Below are 21,497 nucleotides of genomic sequence, written 5' to 3' on the forward strand. Positions count from 1 at the left end.
CAGGTTTTTAATACTTTTGAAACTTCCTTTCAGGAGGTGGAAACGTAGTTCACAGGCCACGGAGATTCTGTCCCAAGCTCTGTATTGGAATGCCGATTCTTATGGGTGACTCTGAGTTTGGCTAGCGTTATTCCCAGAGAAAACAGCACCAGTGGAATTTCTGACTGCCACGCTTCCCCTAAAGGCCGAGGAGGCCTGGGAGAAATAAAGTTGGCAGCCTCTCCTGTCATACGTCTTGAGGAAGGGGTTGAGGGAGATAAGCAACATGTCATCTGCAAGGCTGACCCAACAGCTGTCCATCAGTTCCGCCATTTTAAATCACCTAGATTACCCCCAGGTCACCCGCAAAGAAGAAAAAGCGTATGCAGTGTCCCAAACAAAGCCCAGCAGAGACGAATTCCCAAAAAGCACCGGGACCAAAAGCTGCCCTCCGTCCCGGCCGCTCCAGAAGCAAAGCGTCACAAGATCATGAGCTGACCCTTCACCTTTGGAAAAGTGGGCAGCAGCAAGTTAGAAATGGGCAGATTACCTTCAGATAAGTAGTTTGCTCCCCCCGAGTCTAACAATGAACGGGCTGACCTGGAAAAATGAATGAGCGAATGAATTCTTACGGGTAACTCTGAGGTTGGCTCCCTTTAGAATCATAGACTCATAGAATAGTAGAGTTGGAAGGGGCCTACAAGGCCATTGAGTCCAACCCAGAGGGAACAGCACCTGTGGTATTTCTGACTGCCACGCTTCTCCTGAAGGCCTAAAATGATCAAGGGGCTGGAGCATCTCCCCTGTGAGGGAAGGTTACATCAACGGGGATTGTTTAGTTTGGGGAAAAAGGAGGCTAAGGGGAGACACAATGGAGGTGTATAAAATTATGCATGGTGTGGAGAATGTGGACAGGGAGAATTTTTTCTCCCTCTCTCAAAATACTAGAACCCAACGGGGTCATCCCATGACACTGACAGGTGGGAGATCCAGGACAGATGAAAGGAAAGTCTTCTTCACACAGCGCAGAGTTAAACTATGGAATTCATCGCAACAGTGAAAGCTGCAGGCGCCCTGCCCTTGTGACCGGATACAAAAGAGGGCAGGGCCCCTGCAGCTTTCACTGTTGTGATGACGAGGGCATTTCACTAGGTGCTGCATGCATACAAAGGACACCTGCTGAAATCCCCCTTTCAGTTCAACTGCAGGAGCCCTGTCCTCTTTTGCATAAGGTCACCCTACTCGATACCGGCTCTTGTCCCTAAAGCCGCTGTCTTGGCGGCCTTGATCCCTTTCCCGTTTTAGCCTTCTGAGAGAGTTCCAAGCCCCGGACTCTCCTCCACATCTGAAGACGCTGCCAAACCTGACAGCCTAAAGAGCTCACACTGTCCTGCCAATGCGCTGCCCTCCTCCCTTCAGGCACTTGGGGGACAAATGCTCCTCATTAAAGAGAACGCCCGTCCCAAGGGCCCCGGAGAACACACAACAGCGAGAGGCCCAGCCAGTGTCCATAATGGAGCACCCCCCCTTCCCCATCCACTGAATGCACACCCCAATCTAGCAACGAGGAGCCCACTCACTACATTAAAATTGGTCTCGTAATGCTACAAGCTGAGTCAATGCCATCCAGCCATGCGCGAACCACGTCCAGATCCCATCAACAAGCTACTAACGCAGCATCTGTTGGTTATTCCCACGATGTCTGAACCCAAGCCCTTTGGGTTGTTCGTGGGTCAAAAAACCCACAGTTAACCCATGGCTTGTTCTTGAGTCAACCCATGACTCAAGAACGATTGTCCTACGGTCTGTTATAAACTGTTCAGCGTGAGCCTCACCAGCGTGGATGTCGGCAAACTAACGTTGTTCGTCGTCTTTGTATCCCAGCCTTTCTCGTCACAATAACCCTTCGAGGTAGACCAGGCCCGGGCGGTGATTGGACCAAGGTTACCCTGCTGGACTTCGTGGCTTGTCAGGGGCGGGGGCCTGAGTCCCCCCAGCTAGCCAGCAAAATGGCCACAACACCCTCCTTGCTTTGCTGTCTCACTATTGCACCGCCGTTAGTTCATCCGAACAAACTGGGCATCCTTGTACCGTGAACTCCTGCGCTTTGGTTTTTTTTATAAAGAATGGGACAGCAGAGCAGCCTGCATTTTTGGACCCCCCCCCTTGGGGTGTGTGGCCAGGGGGGGGGAGCTGTCTCACGAGGAGCTCGTGTGCTTCAAAAAATTTACCACGACCCCCCCCCCCCGGCATTGTGGGAATGAGGGGCTTCCTTTTCTCCATCTTGAACGTCCTTGCCGGCCCGTCTCACCGGACGACCGTGAGTGCCGGCATTGAGGGAGAGGGGGAAAACCTTCCACCCACTTTCTCTGCACCACACACAAACCTTCTAGGCCCCTGTGGGCCAAACCTGATGCGACATTAATTGCAAGGATGCAATTAACATGCACTTTAAAAAAAAAAAACAGCACTGTGAACAGCAGTTGCGGGTTGGGGCTGTGAGCAGTATCACAGAATCATAGAACAGCAGAGTTGGAAGGGGCCTACAAGGCCATCGAGTCCAACCCCCTGCTCAATGCAGGAATCCACCCTAAAGCATCCCTGACAGATGGTTGTCCAGCTGCCTCTTGAAAGCCTCTAGTGTGGGAGAGCCCACAACCTCCCTAGGTCACTGGTTCCACCGTCGTACTGCTCTAACAGTCAGGAAGTTTTTCCTGATGTCCAGCTGGAATCTGGCTTCCTTTAACATGAGCCCGTTATTCTGTGTCCTGCACTCCGGGAGGATTGAGAAGAGATCCTGGCCCTCCTCTGTGTGACAACCTTTTAAGGATTTGAAGAGTGCTATCATGTCTCCCCTCAATCTTCTCTTCTCCAGGCTAAACAGGCCCAGTTCTTTCAGTCTCTCTTCATAGGGCTTTGTTTCCAGACCCACAATCAGGATTGTGTGGGTTGGGAGGGGGGGATTTAAACTCACACACTCACACACACACTGCAGTCCCAGCCAAAATTCCCAGGCTACTTGCATTGGGAAGGAAGGCACCCTTGGGGTCCCCGTATACCCACTATGAGGCAAGTCTCATCATCATCATCATCATCATCATCATCATCATCATCATTATTATTATTATTATTATTATTATTATTATTATTATTTTGCTTTGCTTTTAGAGTCCGTAACCTCCTGATTTGCCACTGTGCTTTTTAAACTTAATTGAGGTGGCGTATTTGTTATTGCCGTTTTATTATTTGTATGGTCTTGATGTGTTGGATCATAGATTTAATCAGAGCAGACCCATCAAAACCAATGGGACTTACATTAGTCGTGACTAACTGAAGTCTCACTGATTTCAACAGGTCTATTCTTACGTATGATAAAATCTGGCTCCAACCCTCTGTGTTTCAATCAAGAAGATCAGGGATCTTTTGGGGTCTGGAAGGCAGGGTAGAAAATTAATAAAAAGAATTTTTAAAAATGTACCGATGCGGGGAACCGAGGCTGTAAGAATAGCGCGTTCCTCATGACTGTCCCCAAATAGTTCACGAGTCGACAAAGATGAGAATCCAGATTTTCTAGAACTGAGTCCGTGTCTCTGGGACACCTGACTAGCAATGCCTGGATTCAGAGGGACACAGGACCCACCCATGCTCCCCTCACAAGAACCACAAAAGTTCTCTGTAAACACCCCTCGCTTTAAACGTCCCTTTGGAGTTGAGCTGCAAGAGTCTTTCAAAGACACCGTTGGGCTACCAAGCGGTCCTGCCCGGCTCACCTCTTGCTGGCCATCTGCTGTTGTAAGCCATTTGGGCTTGACTCCATTGCTGACCAGGGGCTTTTGCTCTGGAACGAGGCAGGCGTAGGGGGGCTCAGCCGCTTCGGCCCCCACGCTCTCCGAAACCGTTTTCAATTCCGAGGGGCTGGGCTTCTGCTCGGGGATACGGGCGACGCGGAACCTGGCCAAAAAAAAACCCCAAACACATGAGACATCGCGCACACGGAATGATGCACATAGATTGGCCAAGACACCAACGGCCCTGCTGTCTTGGAATCATGGGAGTTGCAGTCCAACCAGGGCCGGTGCCAGGCTATTTTGCCCCCTAGGCAAGGTGAGCTACTTTCACACACACACACACACACACACACACACACACACTAAAAAAAATGCCAACTTTGATTTTTAAGAACAGATGTTTCCTGGGGGAAAAAATAAGAAGCACAAAACTTGAAACTGCTAAATTTGTTTTAAAGTGCAAGAAATACGTCATGCCAATTATAGCAAACAAATTGGAAAGGAATGTCTATGGGTCTAAAATGCATTATTTAATAGGAATGTCATCTCCAAATCATCCCCCTCCCAACTCACACACGCGCGCACACACACACGCTCAGCATCACTCACTCCAAACAAGCACACGCATGAACACATGCATTCACTCAAAGACCCCCTGCACCCCATTCACCCAGACATTCTCTCTCTCGCTCTCACTCTTCCGGGTGCATTCCGGAAGTCCGAACGTGGAGCTGCCCCACCCCCACCCCAGCGTCCCTGGCTTCGCTTCGGCTCGGCGGGCACAGAGCGCCATCTCGCCCACCCAGGCCCAGCTGAATCCTCGGGCCGGGCTGGCTCACAGCCAATGCGCGTGAGTGCTGCGCTGTGCCCGGCGCCCCTCTTAGCTTGCTGCTCTAGGTGGCCGCCTGAGTGGTCTCTACGGTAGCACCGGCCCTGAGTCCAACGCACCTGGGGAGTGCCCAGATAGGGAAGAGCTTTTGGCTGAAAAGACCCTAATCTGAACCCCCTCTACTGGGGATGTCAGGCCTGCATCTGGAACGGAAGCAGAAGAGATGGAGCGCGCCCTTCTCGACCCTCCATTCCCCTCACCGGCTTTCACAGGGCCCGGCCCGTGCATTTGCAAGCCTATCTTTACAGCCTTGAAGACTAGAAACTTGACTTTTAAACAAAAAGAGAGAGAGAGAGAGAGAGAGAGAGAATGGCATTTTCTCAGGATGCTGCGTTGGGTACCAATTTCTGAGCTTGCGCGGCGTGGGCACCAAAACACGGAGAGGTCCGTTTCCCGGCTTACCTGCCCACAGAGAGGATGGTGATCTCTCCCGGCCGGCCGGCCTTGCTTCCTGGCTTCGCTAGTTTGGGGATGGTGCCGCCGGGTGAGACGGCAGCGGCAGCTTCCGTGGAGGGCAGCACCTCGGGCCACTTCTTCTGGCTACATCGGGTGCAGGTGGGGCCAGAGCGGGTGGCCAAGCCCTGGACGGTGTGGAGGTGCTGCTGGTGCCGGCAGATGTGGGGAAGCTGAGGCAGCAGATGCAACCTAACAGGCCGAGAGGAGGAAGGCCGCTGTGAGCAAAGGCGGGAGGTGGCCCGAGGGACGTCCCACGGATCTGCTACCCCGGTCGTTAAGAGCTTTGCAAGTTTTTCGGAACAAGAGAATTAATGGAGGTGTTCAGACTTTTTTTGTGGGATGGCCGAGCAATTCCATGAATTGCTGCCCTGCGGACAGAAACGGAACCAGCGGATCCGGTTGTCAAACCACAGCACAGCCGTCCCCCACCTGGTGCCCTCCTGATGTTCCTGAGCAGTGGCGATGCTGGCTGAGGCTGATGGGCTTTGAAGTCCAAAACATCTGGAGGGCACCAGGATTGGGAAGGCAGGTATAATGGGTAGAGACAGGCTAGGACAGAGTCGGCAACCATTGCGGGGCCTTGGGCAGATTTGGTGATTACTTGTAATTATTTATTTTATTTACAATATTTATATACCGCTCCCCATTCAAATTTTTGGAGCGGTGTACAAGATAAAATTCAATAAAAAAAAGAATAAAGAACACCTTAAAATAGATTTTTAAAAGCAAAATGAAAGGTGAACTGTGAACCGTGGCCGGTCGTTAAGGAAAGGCTTCCTGGAACAAAGTTTTCAGGAGGCGCCGAAAGGAATACCGAGCTGGTGCCTGCCTGACCTCCAGAGGCAGGGAGTTCCATAGGAGGGGGGCCACCACGCTGAAGGCTCTTCCCCTGGTGGACGCCAATCGGAGGATGGGTCTAGGTGGAACCACATAGAGAAATTGCCCTGGGCACCACCACAAAATGGCTTCTATGGCAGTGGCTAGCCACAAATGACAAACTACTGCCCAAAAGACTAAGTACAAGGCAGAGGTGGGGGTGTGAGGCCCAGCACACACTGAACAATTCCTTTGAACCCACAGTTCTCAGTACCAATGGAAATTTATTTGTTAATTAAAAAAAGAGAAGTGTTAGCCAACAGTGCAATATGAGCCAACAGTGCGATATGGCTGCAAGAAAGGCCAATGCTATTTTGGGTTGCATTAATAGAACTATAGCTTCCAAATCACATGAGATACTGGTTCCTCTCTATTCGGCCCTGGTTAGGCCTCATCTAGAGTATTGCGTCCAGTTCTGGGCTCCACAATTCAAGAAGGACGCAGACAAGCTGGAGCGTGTTCAGAGGAGGGCAACCAGGATGATCAGGGGTCTGGAAACAAAGCCCTATTTTATTTATTTATTTATTTATTTATTTATTACATTTTTATACCGCCCAATAGCAGAAGCTCTCTGGGCGGTTCACAAAACCTATGAAGAGAAACTGAAAAAACTGGGCATGTTTAGCCTGGAGAAGAGAAGATTGAGGGGAGACATGATAGCACTCTTCAAAGACTTGAAAGGTTGTCACACAGAGGAGGGCCAGGATCTCTTCTCGATCCTCCCAGAGTGCAGGACTCGGAATAACGGGCTCAAGTTAGAGGAAGCCAGATTCCAGCTGGACATCAGGAAAAAACTTCCTGACTGTTAGAGCAGTACGACAATGGAACCAGTTCCCTAGGGAGGTTGTGGGCTCTCCCACACTAGAGGCCTTCAAGAGGCAGCTGGACAGCCATCTGTCAGGGATGCTTTAGGGTGGATTCCTGCATTGAGCAGGGGGTTGGACTCGATGGCCTTGTAGGCCCCTTCCAACTCTGCTATTCTATGATTCTATGATACCTTGATGGGCACTACGAAAGGTGTCTGGGGGTGCGCGCTAGTGTTCAAGGGAATCACCCCTGGACTAGAAAGACACAGGTTTGAATCCTGCTTAGCCATGAAGCTCCCAGCCTGGCCTACCACAAAGGGTTGTCGTGAGAACAAAATGCTTGTGTGTGGGGGAGAACCATGAATCCCCTGCTAAATTTCTGAGTGTAATTTTACAGGCAGGATCCTGCTCCATCCCTGGCCTCCTCCTCCTCCTCCTGCACCCCGACATGAGCGCTGTGAACCGCTGAGAGATTCTATTACATTCAGCGGGATATAACTATTATACATAAATAAATAAATAAATAAAATAAGCGCAAGCTGTTAAAAACAAACTGCTTTGACCCTGTAACTTTGAGGTGCTGCAAAAACAGGTGCATGTGGGCCGGGGGGGGGGGGGGGCGCGAAGCGGACTGGGTGTGTGTCGGTTTTTTTGGTGGTGGTGAGACCCGGATAAGGAGTACAAGAGAGGCCAAAGACCGTACTTGTTCACAGGCTTGAAAATGGGCTGCACGATCTGTTTGCTGTGATAATCCTTCAACATCTCCTCCAGGACGGCGGCATTTTCTGTCGGCAAGAGAATGGGAGAGACAAAGGAAAGCCATTAGGAAAAAGAAATGAGCCAGAGGGCTATGAACCAGGAAGCTGCTTTGCAATGAGGCAACCTACTAGTCCTCATTAAGGTAGCAAACCTGTGTCTCGATTGTATTACGTAAGACTGCAAGTGTGGCCCACACGTGGTTGAACGTTTCTCCGTACCAAAATAAAAGAAGAAAGAAATCCCTGCATCTCTGTGGCCAGATTGATTTCGGGAACCAGAAGATTCGACCATATAACACCTGCTCTGGTCCGCTTGCATTGGCTGCCTGTACGTTTCCAAGCCCAATTCAAGGTGCTGGTTTTGACCTATAAAGCCTTCCATGGCTTGGGACCACAATACCTGACGGAACGCCTCTCCCAACGTGAATATATCCGGTTACCACGTTCAACATCTAAGGTCCTCCTCCGGGTGCCTACTCCGAGAGAGGCTCGGAGTGTGGCAACAAGGGACAGGGCCTTTTTGGTGGTGGCCCCCAGACTGTGGAACGATCTCCCTGACGAGGCTCGCCTGGCGCCAACGCTGCTATCTTTCCGGCGCCAGGTTAAGACTTTCCTCTTTGCCCAGGCATATGGCGGCACATCTTAATCACCCACATGTTTAGGTTTTAATGGTTTTCAATGCTTCATGTGTGTATGTTCTGTGTTTTAGAATTTTAAATTTTGTATACTCGTTTTAATCTTAATCTTAATCTTAATTTTAGAATTTCTGTAAACTGCCCAGAGAGCCCTGGCTATGGGAGCGGTACATAAGTGCAATGAATGAATGGATGAATGAATGTAAAAATCTATTGTCAGGAGAACAGAATTGGCCAAGGTTTTTCTTCAACATGCTAATTGTCTTAATCGGAGGGGGACTGTTATTATTTCTTCATTTTTTGGGATCGGGTGGGGGGAGACATTCCACCAGTCAAATACAGACACAGGTTTACACTTGCACCCACAGTGCAAGGGGAGGGCCTTCTCTGTGGTGGCCCCCCAATTATGGAACAATCTCCCTGATGAGGCCCGCCTGGCGCCAACATTGTTATCTTTTCGGTGCCAGGTCGAGACTTTCCTTTTCTCCCAGGCATTTAACAGCATACGCTGAGTTTTTAAAAACGAGCTTTGGCCTGGCTGAGTGTTTTAAAATTGTTTTAAAATGTTAGCTGTTTTTATGCTTTTGTTTTTAATCTAATCTTTTAAATATTTGTAAACCGCCCAGAGAGCTTCAGCTATGGGGCGGTATATATATGTAATAAATAATAAATCACACACACACCCTTAGCAGTTTTTAAAAAACAACAACGGTGCAATATATGCGGTGGAAGTGATCTCTTACGTAGAATCATAGAATAGTAGAGTTGGAAGGGGCCTAAAAGGCCATCTAGTCCAACCCCCTGCTCAATGCAGGAATCCTACAAGGCCATCTTTCATACTTGACAGAGGGTTGTCCAGCTGCCTCTTGAAGGCCTCTTGCGTGGGAGAGCCCACAACCTCCCTAGGTAACTCGTTCCATTGTTGTGGGCTCTAACAGTCAGGAAGTTTTTCCTGATGTCCAGCTGGAGTCTGGCTTCCTTTAACTTGAGCCCGTTATTCCGTGTCCTGCACTCTGGGAAGATCGAGAAGAGATCCTGGCCCTCCTCTGGGTGACAACCTTTTAAGTATTTGAAGAGTGCTCTCATGTCTCCCCTCAGTCTTCTCTTCTCCAGGCTAAACATGCCCAGTTCTTTCAGTCTCTCTTCCTAGGGCTTTGTTTCCAGACCCCTGATCATCCTGGTTGCCCTCTGAGCACATTCCAGCTTGTCTGCGTCCTTCTTGTAGTGCCACAGCTGCTGTGGCTCTAAATATTGAACAAAATTAAGAACGTCACAGAGATGGTGATACCACGAGAGCCTGGGGTTGTCATAGAATCATAGAATAGCAGAGTTGGAAGGGGCCTACAAGGCCATCGAGTCCAACCCCCTGCTCAATGCAGGAATCCACCCTAAAGCATCCCTGACAGATGGTTGTCCATCTTGGTTAATATAAAATAATTGGGATCAGACAATGCTTTGAATTAATGTGTTATTTACTGATGCCTGCTGGAATTTTAGTCACTCAACACTGGGGGAAAAAGTGGGGAAAATCCATCTTTCACACTGTGAAACAAATGGTTGGTGTCCAACGAAAAGCTTCAAATGCACTTCCTTTCCGAGATTCAGGAAGAGGAAAATTTGATACAATGGAATGATGAATAGGCTTGATAAACAGTTTTGCTATTGGAGCAAAAATATTAGACTAATTGGATTGAGCAGATGAGACTTTGATTTAATCACCACTGATGTGTTTATGCAGATTGTAAGGCGATAATGAAACGATTGGATATTTCAGCTTTCTTTGGCCTTGAATTGAATTGAATTCTGATTAATTGTAATTACATATCTGACTCTGGATTAATATTAGGTTAAATGCTATTACTTTAAGTCTGTGTTTTTCTATGTTTCAAGTAAAATTAATTAACAAAAAAGTGGATTCTATCATGCCGAAACAAGTTAAAACAGCTGTCTGAATTGGTTTCGCCTCAAGGGCCAGGCACTTCCCTGACTGTGTGTATGTGCATTTCTGTGTGGTGTGTGTAATGTGTGTGTGTTTGTGTGTGTACAGTGGAGGCTGGTGGCTCTGATATCAGTGGGACAGTGAATCTGCTCCGGGTTTTAGTCAGTACCAGTCAGAACTAAAGGAGCAGCTTGGACAGTGAAGCTCCTTTAGAGTTCTGACTGGTACTGGCTAAAACACGGAGTGGATTCACCATCTCACTGACATTGGAGCCACCCACCTCTGCTGCATGTGTATATTTTTGGTATGGCTGGGGGAAAGCAATTTGGGGGTGATTTTCCTATTTTAGAGAAATAATTTGGGGGCAATTAATTCTTTGGAAAAATGTATTTAGAGGTGATTTGGGAGAAATTTGCTTGTGAATTTGCCTTCTGTGAAATGAGTGTTTTGTGGGAACAGAAGAAGACTGAGGGTTCAAAGAAATGTTTTTATTTTAGCCTCAGCGCTATGCCTTTCTGTGAAATGGGTATTTTTGCCGCAGTAGTTTATTGACAGCCTTTGTGTGACCCCCGTCCAAGGCAGCCATTTTGTGAAGGTGTCCACAACACTATTTCAAATATCTAAGTGTGCTCCTTAAAGCCCCCCCCCCAAAGGGTTGGACGGGCCCGTTTAACTGGAGAGGCTTGGGATTGAAACTAGCCCCTTACTCAGATAAAGCATTTAGGGTGCAATCCTATGCATGTGATATCCTATGCATATCACAAGCCAGCTATGCTTGAGATATAGGGCAGGATACAAAGGTATAAATAAAAAATAAGATTGTGCCCTTATTTAGAGTGACCATATGAAAAGGAGGACAGGGCTCCTGTATCTTTAACAGTTGTATTGAAAAGGAAATCTTAGCAGGTGTAATTTGTATATATGGGGAACATGGGGAAATTTCCTCTTCATCACAACAGTTAAAGCTGCAGGTGCCCTGCCCTCTTTTAAATCTGGTCACTCTAGTATAGCTCCTGCAGCTTTAACTGGTGTGATGAAGAAAGACTTTCACCAGGTTCTCCATATATACAAATGACTCCTGCTGAAATTCCCTTTTCTATGCAACTGTTAATATTTATTTATTTATTTATTTATTTATTTATTACACTTATATACCGCTCCCATAGCCAGGGCTCTCTGGGCGGTTTACAGAAATTCTAAAATTGAGATAAAAACAAGTATACAAAATTTAAAACTCTAAAACACAGAACATACACACATAAAGCATTAAAAACCGATTAAAAACTAAACATGTGGGTGATTAAGATGTGCCGCCATATGCCTGGGCAAAGAGGAAAGTCTTAACCGGACTTAACCGGAAAGATAGCAGTGTTGGCGCCAGGCGAGCCTCGTCAGGGAGATCGTTCCACAGTCTGGGGGCCACCATCGAAAAGGCCCTGTCCCTCGTTGCCACACTCTGAGCCTCTTTCGGAGTAGGCACCCGGAGGAGGACCTTAGATGTTGAATGTAGTGACCGGGTATATTCACGTCGGGCGTGAAGATACAGGAGCCCTGTCCTCCTTTTCATATGGTCACCCTACCTTATTCTACTATTGAACTGTGACCCCTCCAGCCCAGAAGGATGAAACATGAAATCCTAGTTCCACAGGACTCACGCCATCAATGGGATTAACCCCATAGATATTTTACAAAGTAAGCATCTGTGTCAGTAGAAAGCTCTATCTTCTAGTTTCATTTATTTTATTTTAGTGCATTTCAGGTCGTTTCATTACGTTTTAAAAGCAACTACAGGGCATTCCAGTTCTGTGAACGCCTACATGCTGGTTTATACTTACACGTCTGTGGCAAAGGGCAAACCTTTTTTTTTAATTCCTGGGAAAAGCGCTACAGAAATTAAAATAATAGACATAATCCACCCAACGTTATGCCCTTTCGGGCACTGGGAGGTGTGGAGATTTAAAGTATCCCTTTGAAATCAAAAGGACTTAAATGCTGAACTTTGCGGGACTTACCCTTTTTCTCTGTGATCAGACGCACAAGGACTCCAATGGTGTCTTCATTGGCGTCTTCTATTCTGTATGCGGAAGCATTCCCTAAGAAGAGAGGGGCGCAGGTTGAAATACAACACGGATGTTTTTTCTGGACTCAGTGGTAGAGTTTATTTATTTATTTACAATATTTATATACCGCTCCCTATTCAAAATTTCAGAGCGGTGTACAAGATAAAATAAAAACAGAATAAAACACTTCAAAATAGAATTTAAAAGAAGCAAAATGTACAGCGAACCGTGGCTGGTCATTAAGGAAAGGCTTCCTGGAACAATGACGTTTTCAGGAGGCGCCGAAAGGAATACAAAGTTGGCGCCTGCCTGACCTCCAGAGGCAGGGAGTTCCACAGGAGGGGGGCCACCACGCTGAAGGCTCTTCCCCTGGTGGGCTCCAATCAGAGGAGGGGTCTATGTGGAACCACCAGGAGCATGACCTTAGTGACTGGGCAGGTTGGTCGGGAAGAAGGCAAAAAGCCTTATTCACCATGGTTAAAGCCATGCTTTAAGGTGTCTTCTGAACATGGCCTGACTTTCTAGCTTAACCACCACAGTTAAAGTCATGGCTTAAGGTGTCTTCTGAACACAGCCTAACTTTCTACCTTAACCACCATGGTTAAAGCCATGGTTTAAAGTGTCTTCTGAACACAGCCTAACTTTCTATCTTAACCACCATGGTTAAAGCCATGGTTTAAAGTGTCTTCTGAACACAGCCTGGCTTTCTAGCTTAACCACCATGGTTAAAGCCATGTTTTAAGGTGTCTTCTGAACACAGCCTGGCTTTCTAGCTTAACCACCATGGTTAAAGCCATGGTTTAAGGTGTCTTCTGAACACAGCCTGGCTTTCTAGCTTAACCACCATGGTTAAAGCCATGGTTTAAAGTGTCTTCTGAACACAGCCTAACTTTCTATCTTAACCACCATGGTTAAAGCCATGGTTTAAAGTGTCTTCTGAACACAGCCTGGCTTTCTAGCTTAACCACCATGGTTAAAGCCATGGTTTAAGGTGTCTTCTGAACACAGCCTGGCTTTCTAGCTTAACCACCATGGTTAAAGCCATGGTTTAAGGTGTCTTCTGAACACAGCCTGGCTTTCTAGCTTAACCACCATGGTTAAAGCCATGGTTTAAGGTGTCTTCTGAACACAGCCTGGCTTTCTAGCTTAACCACCATGGTTAAAGCCATGGTTTAAAGTGTCTTCTGAACACAGCCTAACTTTCTATCTTAACCACCATGGTTAAAGCCATGGTTTAAAGTGTCTTCTGAACACAGCCTGGCTTTCTAGCTTAACCACCATGGTTAAAGCCATGGTTTAAAGTGTCTTCTGAACACAGCCTGGCTTTCTAGCTTAACCACCATGGTTAAAGCCATGGTTTAAAGTGTCTTCTGAACACAGCCTAACTTTCTATCTTAACCACCATGGTTAAAGCCATGGTTTAAAGTGTCTTCTGAACACAGCCTGGCTTTCTAGCTTAACCACCATGGTTAAAGCCATGGTTTAAGGTGTCTTCTGAACACAGCCTGGCTTTCTAGCTTAACCACCATGGTTAAAGCCATGGTTTAAGGTGTCTTCTGAACACAACCTGGCTTTCTAGCTTAACCACCATGGTTAAAGCCATGGTTTAAGGTGTCTTCTGAACACAGCCTAACTTTCTAGGTTAACCACCACGATTAAAGTCATGGTTTAGGGTGTCTTCTGAACACAGCCTAACTTTCTAACTTTCTATCTTCCTAACTTTCTATCTTTCTAGCTTAACCACCACGGTTAAAGCCATGGTTTAAGGTGTCTTCTGAACACAGCCTGGCTTTCTAGCTTAAGCACCATGGTTAAAGCCATGGTTTAAGGTGTCTTCTGAACGGGGCCTCAGTCTGGGAGAAAGGGGGACCCCCCAAAATCGGCCATAAGCTGAGCCTTCTGTAAGCGGAGCCTTTCTGCCAGCGGAAGGCAGGTCCTGGATCCAAACCCTTAATATCCTACCCTGTAACCAGCTCAGTGTACAATCCAGTTGAGTGGAGGTGCTGGGATTTAAAACAGTTTAGTGTCTTTAGAGTTAAAAAAAAAAAAGTAGAAGAGGATGCACATGGTATGCAGCAAGAGCATGTGCTACCTGTAGGCCAATGTTTTCCAGGGGAAGGCACCTTAACGTGGGATGGAGAAACACAGCAGTCCCCAAAACAAGGGGCTGTCAAGAATCACGCACATGGCACAGGTGCTCCCAGGTTTACGCACATCGCTTCGCCGCTGGGCTGGTGACACATTCCCCTTTGCATTTGGGACCATTGCTCATTTTTCGCAAACGGGAAACTTGTGCAAATCAAGCAGCCCTTGCACAGGAGATCTGTGCAAATCAGCGCAGGTTTGTGCAAATTTCCCCCCTAGAAAGCGGAGCTGATTCAGTCTACTGAGCAAATTTGTGCGAATTAGGAAATTCGGGTGAATTGAAATGGCACTTCGGAGCGCAAGCACATGTTCTGCAATTTGCACGTGCGCGATCACACTCACGTTCAGAGCTTTGACCAGGGCACGCTCGCCTGTTTTGCGAGCACAAACGAAATTCGCACACATCTTAAGACTGCCTCCAAAAAAACCCAAAACAACTCAAGATACTTTCGCTTCGTCTGGTTTGCTCATTCTTTTTAGGGAGAATTTTGTTCGCCTGCTTCTCTACTGGCAACAACCCAAGCAGTCTGTGAGCTGCAAACCCAGCACATTCAGAAGACAGCCAATGAAAGAACAAGCGCATGAAAATTAGAAAGAGAGCCACTATGGTAGAAGGCGTGTGGGAAGAAGTCTACTCGGTGGCAGGAATCTTCCTGTTGGAAAAGATAAGCGTCATAAGAAAAGCAGCCAATGATGAAGCCATGTGTATCGCCCCAAGGTAGATTTTGAAGCTTCCACCCAACCTGGTACCCTCCAGATGTTTTGGACTACAACTGCCATAAGCCTCAGCCAGCATGGCACATGACCATGGTTTATGGGAGTTGTAGTCAAAACATTTGGGGCGCACCAGGTTGCCTACCACTGCTGTAGACAGTACTGGGCTGGACAGACCAATGTTCAGATGGCAAAAAATAATTATTCATCCATGGTGTAAATGATCTGAATGCATTCCGCTGCATTTTTCATAGAATCATAGACTAGTAGAGTTGGAAGGGGCCTACAAGGCCATCGAGTCCAACCCCCTGCTCAATGCAGGAATCCACCCTAAAGCATCCCTGGCAGAGGGTTGTCCAGCTGCCTCTTGAAGGCCTCTAGTGTGGGAGAGCCCACCACCTCCCTAGGTAACTGGTTCCATTGTCATACTGCTCTAACAGTCAGGACGTTTTTCCTGATGTCCAGCTGGAACTTGGCTTCCTGTAACTTGAGCCCATTAGTCCATGTCCTGCACTCTGGGATTTTTATCGGAGCCCTGAATGGGTGGATTCAAACCATCTCTGCCACGCTAAGAGCGCTGCGTCTGTCTGCAGGCTACACCAGGACACCTCTACTCACCTAAGTGCCAGATTCCGGCTGGACATCTGGAAAAACTTCCTGACTGTTAGAGCGGTACGACAATGGAACCAGTGACCTAGGGAGGTTGTGGGCTCTCCCACACTAGAGGCCTTCAAGAGGCAGCTGGACAACCATCTGTCAGGGATGCTTTAAGGTGGATTCCTGCATTGGGCGGGGGGTTCGACTCGATGGCCTTGTAGGCCCCTTCCAACTCTGCTATTCTATGATTCCATGATTCTATTATCGTTGCATCTGGGAGCCAGGAGGTGGCGCCGTTGTATACAAAGTGCACAGGTTCATTACGCTCAGCAAGGCTGGTGGCCCTGATGCTGCAAGGGGACGCGGTGTCTTGAGTTACACCACTGTGGCTGACTAAAGCACGCTGGAGAGAAGCCAGTGGCCCGAAATATCATTTGTTCTTTTTCTTTTTTTGAGAAGAGGGACTTGTGCCTCTTCCTAGGGTTCTGGGCATGAAACAAACACGAGAATGTTAGAAGAGCCCTGCTGGATCATGCCGACGGGCTGTCTAGTCCAACATTGTGCAGGACAACGTGCAAACGGCTCCTGCGTGGGGGAAAACGCAAGGCGCCGCCTTCTCTCCCGGCAGAGGTGAGAACTCTCTCTTTGTGTAAATTCTTCTTTGATAGGATTGCCGCAGGCGAAGGAACCAGGCGCAAAGCAAGTGCCTGTGACTTCCTTCGTGGGGCTGCCTTGTGCGAGAGATGGGCTGTGTGGGGGCCCTGTCCTCCCTGCCCTGAGCTCAGCACATGGAGCACCCATTCTCTCCTCCCTAACAACTGCCCTGTGAGGTTGGACGGAAGCTGAGAGAGAAAGAGAGAGAGAGAGAGAGACAGACTGGATCAAGGCCTTTTCTGTGGTGGTGCCACAACTCTGGAACCCTCTCCCAGCTGAAGTTCATAGAATCACAGAATAGCTGAGTTGGAAGGGGCCTACAAGGCCATCGAGTCCAACCCCCTGCTCGATGCAGGAATCCACCTTAAAGCATCCCTGACAGATGGTTGTCCAGCTGCCTCTTGAAGGCCTCTAGTGTGGGAGAGCCCACAACCTCACCAGGCAACTGATTCCATTGTCGTACTGCTCTAACAGTCAGGAAGTTTTTCCTGATGTCCAGCCGGAATCTGGCACTTAGGTGAGTAGAGGTGTCCTGGTGTAGCCTGCAGACAGACGCAGCGCTCTTAGCGTGGCAGAGATGGTTTGATGTCCAGCTGGAATCTGGCTTCCTTTAACTTGAGCCCGTTATTCCATGTCCTGCACTCTGGGAGGATTGGGAAGAGATCCTGGCCCTCCTCTGTGTGACAACCTTTGAAGTATTTGAAGAGTGCTCTCATGTCTCCCCTCGATCTTCTCTTCTCCAGGCTAAACAGGCCCAGTTCTTCCAGTCTCTCTTCATAGGGCTTTGTTTCCAGACCCCTGGTCATCCTGGTTGCCCTCCTCAGGCTCCCTTCCTTGTGTCTCTTTCATCAGAACTGAAGACCCTCCTATTTCAACGGGTTGTGAGCCCGCAACACCCAGACGTCATGCCGCCCCTTGCAAAGCGCTTGCTCTTGTTAGAGGTCTGCTTTATCGCTCGGTTTTTACAGGCTTGTTCTGCTTCATTCTGGTTTTTAGCAGCCCATCACTACTTCCTTACAGCGGTCCTCTTTCCTTCTCAGGCATCAAGGTAGCCACGGTAACAGGATCCTCACTTTGGCTTTTCAGAATTTGCAGGGCTCTAATGGTCACAAAATCATGGTTGGCGAACGATGGCGAGGGAAAGAGGAAGACGAAAGGCAGGCAGACAGGAAGCTGGGCAGGCCCAGAGACCATCCAGGCCCAACTGGGCACCCATGAGAGTAGGCCACAACCCCACTGGCTGTAGCCCAGACAGCCCAGCTGCAGTCGAACACATCTGGAGGGCTCTGGGTGGGGAAAGACAACTGAAACCCAGCAGGCCCCCAACCACCTCTCTTTGGGCAACTGTTACTACCTGCCCCGGGTTACTTCGGAGGCAACAGGGTTCCCTTGCTGTTAAAAGCTGGGTAAGAACATCAGAACATAAGAGGAGTTCAAATGCACAGTTACAAGATGGGGGATACTTGGCTCAGCAATACTACAAACGAGAAGGATCTTGGGATTGTTGTAGATCGCAAGCTGAATATGAGCCAACAGTGCGATACGGCTGCAAGAAAGGCAAATGCTATTTTGGGCTGCATTAATAGAAGTATAGCTTCCAAATCATGTGAGGTACTGGTTCCTCTCTATTCGGCCCTGTTCAGGCCTCATCTAGAGTATTGCGCCCAGTTCTGGGCTACACAATTCAAGAAGGTTGCAGACAAGCTGGAGCGTGTTCAGAGGAGGGCAACCAGGATGATCAGGGGTCTGGAAACAAAGCCCTATGAGGAGAGACTGAAAGAACTGGGCATGTTTAGCCTGGAGAAGAGAAGATTGAGGGGAGACATGATAGCACTCTTCAAATACTTGAAAAGTTGTCACACAGAGGAGGGCCAGGATCTCTTCTCGATCCTCCCAGAGTGCAGGACACGGAATAACGGGCTCAAGTGAAAGGAAGCCCGATACCAGCTGGACATCAGGAAAAACTTCCTGACTGTTAGAGCAGTACGACAATGGAACCAATGGAACCAGTTACTTGGGGAGGTTGTGGGCTCTCCCACACTAGAGGCCTTCAAGATGCAGCTGGACAACCATCTGTCAGGGATGCTTTAGGGTGGATTTCTGCATTGAGCAGGGGGTTGGACTCGATGGCCTTGTAGGCCCCTTCCAACTCTGCTATTCTATGATTCTATGATTCTATGATCCTCTGGCGCTCCTCAGCTTTGCAGGCCGCGTGGGCGGCGGAATGGTTTCTCAAAGAAGGGGGTCCTTGCAGGTGGAGGCGTTCCGTGCAGCTTTGCCTGCTATTCCACTTCATGTGGGCGCACTGCTTACATCACCTGAGCAGCCCCGGTCAACCACCCTTGCTTTTTAGATGAGGGATAGGAAGACATCCGAAATCTGGGAGGCCGTTAGAGCTGAGTTCATCTCCCAGGCCAAGGGCTTTTGACTGCGTTAGCCTTTCACTCTAAGCAGCTGGGAACCCCGCAGTCCAGCATATCCTGAGGAAACCTTGTGCCCTCCAGTTGTCTTGGACTGCAACTCCCAGCATCCACAGCCAACCCCCAGTGGCTCTTATTGGGGGTGGCGAGGTGCATGCACACTCGTAAAGGGACTCAGGTGTGGCAAGGTCTGCCAACAAAACCGGACAGCCGAGCACTTTTATCAGCTGTGGTTTAGCAAAGCTGACCTTAACTAATGGGCAAAAGCAGCCAAGGTCTTGCAAAGAGGTCTGTTTTTGAACCAGAATGTTAGGCATCGTTCAGCTGGGTCAGCCTGACAGGGAAGAGGTTTACAAAGTGCCTAGTTCCGATCTAGCAAGACGGGCGCCTGGACGTCTTGCCTTTTTTGCGAGCAGCTTGGCAGAACTGGAAACCAGGCTGAGCAAATACAAAAGAAAAAAAGGGGGGGAAAGGATCAGATTTCAGGCAGAGGGGGAGAGAGAGAAAAGAGAAATTAGCATCATGGGGAAAGAGAGAGCTGACAGTCGAGGGAAGGGGTGTGAAATACGCAGGCCACCCGTGGCATGCTGCACATTTTTTACAAATGAAAAAAATGGCACTTGTATTGCTACAGAGTGCTAAAAGGGTCCAATTTAGCTTGTCCTGAAGCTAAATTTGAACAGTTTACTGCTCTATAGTCACTATGAAACAATAAAAGGGTTAACCTTAATTTCAGAACAAACTAAATTTAACTAGGGTGACCCTATGAAAAGGACAGGGCTCCTGCATCTTTAATGGTTGTATTGAAAAGGGAATTTTAGCATGTGTCCTTTGAATGTATGCAGAACATGGTGAAATTCCCTCTTCATCACAACAGTGAAAGCTGCAGGAGACCTGACCTCTTTTGTATCTGGTCACTCAGGGCAGGGCTCTCGCAGCTTTCACTGTCGTGAGGAAGAGGGAATTACACCAGGTGCTGCATGCTTACAAAGGACACCTGCTGAAATTCCCTTCTCTGTACAACTGTTAAAGATACAGGAGCCCTGTCCTCCTTTCCATAGGGCCACCCTATGGTAATGGTAGTTGTCTATTCTTTGTAACAGTAAGCAGTTTTTACTCCACCCAGAGTAGAAGAAGCCAAATCAGGACCAACAAACTCACAGCAAAGAGCAGGAAGGAGGCTATGAGTAAGAGGTGTGTTCAGATGACTTTTTCTTTTTTTAAAAAAAGACAAACTTGGTTCCCTGCTCCTCTGGTATCGCAAACACCTTCACAACACGTGCCTTAACGTGATGGCTCACAAGAAACTCCTGTCTTGCTGTCAGCCCAGCCCAGCCCAGCCCAGCCCAGCCCAGGGAGGCACCGCAAAGAGCAAATTCTGTAAGTTAACTTGCAGGATTTTCGCACTAGATGTTCACAATGCTTGTCATTCACGATGTCCCAGAAGTGAACCAAGGACACTGTCCTGAGCCAAGCCAGATTCTCTCTTGCCCCGGGGGAAGGTCCGTGGCTCAGAGGCAGAGCAGCTGTTTTGCAGGCAGAAGATGGTCCCAGGTTCGATTTCCGGTTTCTCCAGGGAGTGCTGGAAAATTCCTGCCTGAAATCCTGGACAGCCGTTCCTGCCAGTCAGTGTCAACAATGTTGGGCTAGATCAGTGGTTCCCAAAGTGGGTGGTACTGCCCCCTTGGGGGCGGTGGGATTGCATAGGGGGGCGTTAAGAGGCAAGGAAGTGGCAGAGGGGCGCTCGAGGTGGTCTTTTCTGAGAAGCGCCTCTCCAGAAGGTCTTAAAACCCAGGGACACTTTTATGGGAGAAGGTAGTTTGGTCCTAAGCCATCTAGGGGAAGAATCCACACATGTATTAATACCATTTAAGAAGAGTCCTTTTAACAGTGAATTGAAATGTTTCAAAAGCACCAAAACACTAATGAAGAGACATACCCTGCTTGGTGTGCCCCGCCACGCCGGCTGCAAAACAGATTACTAAATGTGGTGATTTAAGACTCATGTTAAGTGACTTTAAACCAGACATTGGAAAACTGGTATCACTTCATCAAGGCATCACATTAAGAATTTACAGAATAGTGAAGTACTCTACCGCTCAGAGAGCTTTGGCTATGGGGCGGTATATAAATGCAATAAATCAAATCAAATCAAATCTACCCTAGTTACTGAATGTAATATCTAATATACTTGCTAAATGACTATCAGACTTTGAAAAGATGATATCACTGGATCAAGTTCATCAATTATGTTTAATTGAATAAACTAAAAAAATGTAATTGGATTTTGAATAAATATTCAATTAATTGTTACTGTTTTGAATTTTATTATTATCTTCCTTAGTGGGTTGTTGAAAACCACTATTCTGAATAATGATTTTTATAGTGTAGGGTAGGGGGCACTGGGCATGAGTGTGTGGAACCAAGGGGGCGGTGACCTGAAAAAGTTTGGGAACCTCTGGGCTAGATGGACCAAGAGTCGGATTTTGTATAAGGCAGCTTCTGATATCTCTATGTCTGCTCTGCCTTTTCCATCACGCTGCTCTCTGAGGCTCCTGCGATCTACCAATGAGCTTCAGCACTTCCCAAATGCAAAAAAAAAAAAAAAGGGGGATTTCTAAAAAGATGTGGGTTTGGGAGCATCTGAACAGCTTGGTTAACCCTGTCCGCGCCCTCTGTTTCCCACAGCTAATGAATGGAAGTAATTATTATTGTAAGCTGTGAGTTGAGATAACAAGAAAAAGTAGTTTACTTGCAGAGTTTGAGCTACTTTTCATAAAA

The 21,497-nt window shown here is 48.0% G+C and overlaps 1 protein-coding gene across 1 annotated transcript in view; it reads right to left on the bottom strand.

Moving 5' to 3' along the window:
- Positions 1-21,497, bottom strand: part of RELT (RELT TNF receptor) — a 36,579-nt gene that overhangs the window by 652 nt on the left and 14,430 nt on the right. The window contains exons 5-8 of the mRNA XM_063127271.1: positions 12,139-12,219; positions 7,498-7,579; positions 5,059-5,301; positions 3,750-3,930 (exon numbers count right to left, since the gene is read on the bottom strand). Coding sequence (XP_062983341.1) covers positions 3,750-3,930; positions 5,059-5,301; positions 7,498-7,579; positions 12,139-12,219 — 587 coding nt within the window. The remainder of the gene's footprint in view (positions 1-3,749; positions 3,931-5,058; positions 5,302-7,497; positions 7,580-12,138; positions 12,220-21,497) is intronic.

The sequence above is a fragment of the Elgaria multicarinata genome, chromosome 5 (genome assembly GCF_023053635.1).
Source record: "Elgaria multicarinata webbii isolate HBS135686 ecotype San Diego chromosome 5, rElgMul1.1.pri, whole genome shotgun sequence".
In the NCBI taxonomy this organism is placed as follows: Eukaryota; Metazoa; Chordata; class Lepidosauria; order Squamata; family Anguidae; genus Elgaria; species Elgaria multicarinata.